Source organism: Crocodylus porosus, unplaced genomic scaffold (genome assembly GCF_001723895.1).
Source record: "Crocodylus porosus isolate Cpor-Errol unplaced genomic scaffold, CroPor_comp1, whole genome shotgun sequence".
In the NCBI taxonomy this organism is placed as follows: Eukaryota; Metazoa; Chordata; order Crocodylia; family Crocodylidae; genus Crocodylus; species Crocodylus porosus.
Window position 1 is genome coordinate 52,216,525 of NW_017728931.1, and position 4,362 is coordinate 52,220,886.

At 51.7% G+C, this 4,362-nt stretch overlaps 1 protein-coding gene across 1 annotated transcript in view; it reads right to left on the bottom strand.

Annotated features, from left to right (window-relative positions):
* Positions 1 to 2,920, bottom strand: part of NPTXR (neuronal pentraxin receptor) — a 30,727-nt gene extending 27,807 nt beyond the window's left edge. The window contains exons 1-2 of the mRNA XM_019543907.1: positions 2,910 to 2,920; positions 1 to 275 (exon numbers count right to left, since the gene is read on the bottom strand). Of these exons, the coding sequence (XP_019399452.1) occupies positions 1 to 275; positions 2,910 to 2,920 (286 nt within the window). The remainder of the gene's footprint in view (positions 276 to 2,909) is intronic.
* Between the last annotated feature and the right edge of the window lie 1,442 nt (positions 2,921 to 4,362).

The following is a 4,362-nucleotide window of genomic DNA, read 5'->3' on the forward strand; positions in this document are numbered from 1 at the left end:
CGGCGCTGGAGTCGTTGTCAGCACCGTGGAGAGCTCCGCCGGCGCTGGCCGTGGGGTGGATGCTCGCGATGATGCAGATGATGGCCCCGAGGAACGCGAGCATCCCTGCGGCCAGCAGCACGGCCAGGAACTTCAGGGTGGCGGCGGCGCGAGCCCGGCCGGGAGAAACTGCCCCGCCTGGGCACGGGGCTGGCTGGCGCTGGCAGCGGGAGGCGGCGGCGGCTGGTGCACGGGGAGCCCGGGAGGTGCCACCGGCTTCTGGCTGCCGCTTCCCGCTGCTTATATGCGGGGCGGGGAGCGCGTCACCAGCCCTCCCTCACCCTTTCGGCGCCGCACCCGCTGCCAGGGGACGGGGAGCAGCACGCCGCCGCCTCTGCTGCTCCCGCCCCCCTCCGATCTCTCCTGGCGCCCCCCCGCGCCACGTGCCCCCACCACCCGCGGCAAAGACGGGAGGGTGCGTGTCCTGGGTCCCGCGTGTTACACACGTCGCGCCGCGGACCGGGAAGTGGCGCCCGCGCACGCAGAGTAAGGTCGGGCCATAGAAATGGCTGTCCAGCTACAGCAAGAGTCGGTCGACCTGCTAGAAGGTGAGGGCCTAAAAATGTGTGGCAGCTCTATAGCTGGTTTCCGGCCTAAAAACATGTAACAGGTCTGTAGCTGGTTTCCAGCCAGCCTTCGTTTGAATGTGTGGCAGGGCCCTGCAGCTGACTGCTTTACGCCAGCTCCCCTCCGGGAGGGTTCTCCACCCCGCTGCACTCAAGGCCTCCCCTCGGGAAATGTCAGCTCTTCCCTTCCACTCGTTTCTTTTTGACTGCAGAAAAATACCAGAGCAATTCGTCTATGACAAAGAGCTCAGGGAGTCCACAGCAGGGCACAGCTGTCTCGACACCATGGATTCCTATTGGAAGTCTCTGGGTTTCTTGCATGAATCGTGGGTAGGTGTTTGCACACCTCTCAGTGCTAGCACTGTGCACCACTCCCGCTGTCCCCTTAAAAGGATCTCGCAGCACCTCTGGGTGAGAGTTGCTACTCTAAGCAAAGAGGTGGAGATGGGGAACCCCAGTAAGAAGCTCTGAGAACCAATCCCACTTTCCAGAGCTGGTCAGCAAGGCCCTGCTTCTCCTCTGTTTTTTTGCTCTTCATGTCAGACAGGAGGGACATTTCTTTTTTCCCTCTGGGAGATGTTGAACATCCCAAAACAGTAAGCACAACAGTGGGGCTGTTACGGCTGCTGTCAGGCCTGTGAGCTTCCTCTAGGGCAGGGCTGTTCAGCTGCTAGGGCAGGGGCAGGCAATTATTTTGGGCAGAGGGCCACTTACTGAGCTTTGGCAAGCCATTGAGGGCCGCATGACAGGCAGCTAGGGGCAGATATATATTAATTTTCTAAACTTTTCAGGGGCCCCATGGGCCGGATAGAATGGCCTGGTGAGCCACATACAGCCTGCAGGCTGCATTTTACCCACCCCTGTGCTAGGGGCTGCACAGCCCACCAGCCACACCAGTGGGAGCCACACAGCATGGGGGACAGAGCAGCAGGGGCCACAGGCCTCCCAGGCTGAAGGCTGCACCTGAGCCAGCAGGTACTCCACCACCCTGCTGCACTAAGCATGGATGGATGCTCCCACATGCAAGGGGGCAGACATTATGCACAGCACAGTGCTCCATATGACTTGTAGCTCCCTGCAGGCTTCCCCATGGCACTGTTACACAGGCTTTCCATGCTTCCAGCTGACCCAGCACCACAGGGCTGAGTCAGGCAGTGGAAGCTGGAGGAAAGAGGGGAGCCCAAGCCCCTAGCTGCTGCTTCTTGCTGGGTGGGAGCCTGGGGGTTACATGTTAACCACTTGTGGGCCATGTGGGCCACAGACTGCCAGTTGGACATCTCTGCTCTAGGACACTGATTCTTAACCAGGGTACCATATCGCCCTGAGATCCTTTTAAGGGTGCAATGCAATGCCACACAATGTTAGCCCTGCAAGGTGTGCAGACATGATCCACAAAATAAACCCAGAGATTTTAAGTAAAAATTGGCAGCATCCAGAACACTCTGAGCTGCTATGGTCTTTTTTTTAGTTCTTTGTAACAGAAGAAATGCTCTATTATTTTTGTGCAGTAAAAAAAATGAGTAAAAATTAAAAGCTGGCATTTTTTCAAGAGGTGCCTTGAGTCTCAAAATGTTGAGAACCACTGCTCTAGGGGACAAGAGTAAATGCATGCCAGGTAAACAGCTCTAGCCATACAGATAAAGCAGAAGTATAGCTGGTCTCAAGCTCCCAGTGGCTGCTGGAGTACCATGCATGCTGGGATGGTAGAGTGACTAAGGCATCTTGCTGTGACTCTGAAGGGGTTGCTTCAAGCTCTGGACTCATGCTAACGGCTCCCTCCAACAGTTAATAGTACTTGGCCATTCAGATGGGGAAGTCAGCAGCTGCCAGATGTGACACTGGCTATGTTACTCCCTTGTGTGTCCTCGGCTGCAAAAGCTGATGAGCCTTAACCACACAAACCCGATGGGCTACTTGGCTCAAGAGGGCCTTTATCTAAATACAATGATACAAGATAATAAGAGCAACCCACAGGGAGCTCTTTCCAGGAACAGAGGGATATGTCAAAGTGGAGCCTCTGGACCTAAGCCAAAGACCAGTGCAGTCACCAGAAAGACTTCCATTGATTGCAATGGTTTTGGATCAGGCTGTAGATTGGAGGGAGGGGGTAGAGAGAGGGAAATGTCCTCTGTGCATGTGCTTGTGTCAGCCTGATTATAGATGGAACATGTGACTGTTACATGGGAGGAGGATTACATGTGTGAAGGGTGTGCTTGAGTGTTGGAGCATGATGGACTCTGTCATTAGCTGTGTGGTTCTTGGTTTTATCAGACACTCTCTTGTCAGCTGCTTGTTGTGCTTTACCCTTCTGCCATAGTTTCATAGTTTCTAGGGTTGGAAGGGACCTGAGCAGATCATCGAGTCCGACCCATGGAAAAAGTACTGGGGTCAAACGACCCCAGAAGGGTGTTCATTTAGCCTCCTCTTAAAGATCCCCAGGGTAGGAGCCAGCACCACTTCTCTTGGAAGTTGGTTCCAGATCCTAGCCGCCCTGACCGTGAAGTAGCGCGTCCTGATGTCTAATCTGAATCTACCCTCTGCCAGCTTGTGACCGTTATTCCTGGTCACTCCTGGTAGTGCTCGGGGGAACAGGGACTCCCCAATGCCTGCTGGTCCCCATGCAGCAGTGTAAGCATCTCTGCTTTAACCATCTCACATTGGCTTAACAACGCTAACTTGCCACATTGTTTATGTCACTTCTGAATTTAGCCCATTGATCTGAATGAGCTTTTTGTGGTGAAGGCCCCATAAGCAGTGACAGAGAGAGGCCAAGAAGCCGAAAAAAAAAAAAATCCCATAAAAAATGAACTCCAGCTGGATGTTGTAAACCTGCCCACCTCTATATTCTTCCCACATTGGTCATGCTTTATCAAGGATATTAAATCTTCCTGAGTTCAAATATAAATATCCCTACATCTCTGAAAACAGTGAGGCAAAGAAGTTATCAGAATTCCCAACAGAAAAAGTGTTAAACCAATTACTTTCACATAGCAATGTGGAGGAAGGAAATCACACTGTCAATTCTTCTACCAAGGGAATCACTTCACTGGCCTTGGCTGTAGCAAAATTGCTTTGACTTCAACACTAGCAAGAGGAAGAGAAAAAAATGAAGGACAACAAAGAAGCTTTTGGTGGTCTGTCTGTTTTTGCAGGGACTTAACTTCCAAGGCAAGATTAAAGTACCTCAAATTTCTCCACACTGACCAAAGAGAGGCCCTTTTTGAAGTCTTTAAGTGTGTCCTTGTAACGTTCCCTGAAGGGGGATCTCAAGGAAGATGGGATAATCATTCATAAGCATCTAATAGATGTTAAACCCCTGGTGAAGAAGGCATTGTTACAGGTGTTCCACTTTCATCTGAAAATGAAAGAGGCTGGAAATCTTTTGAGATGTGTGTTCTCTCCTCCTTGTTCCTTCTGGTTTTAGCTGATCCAGAAATGCCTTGTGAGCAGTCTTTCCCCATTCTACTTTAATATTCCTGCCTCTGGCTGAAACTAGAACACACACAGCTGGGCTGTAGGAAACTTAGCTAGAAGTAATGGGATGAAAACTCAGCAAAGGCAACATTGCAGCTGATTCTGAAGAAATGTTTTGTAATGATTTGATCTATTAGGCTGTGAACAATCTCCCCAGGGAAGTGATAGGAGGCCAGTGACTTGAGCCATTTAAAAATGAATTGGACAGATGACAACAGGAACTACGGCAGGGTACAGATCTGCCTAGCCAGAGGCAGGGAAGTGCAGAGAAGGAGTGACTTAC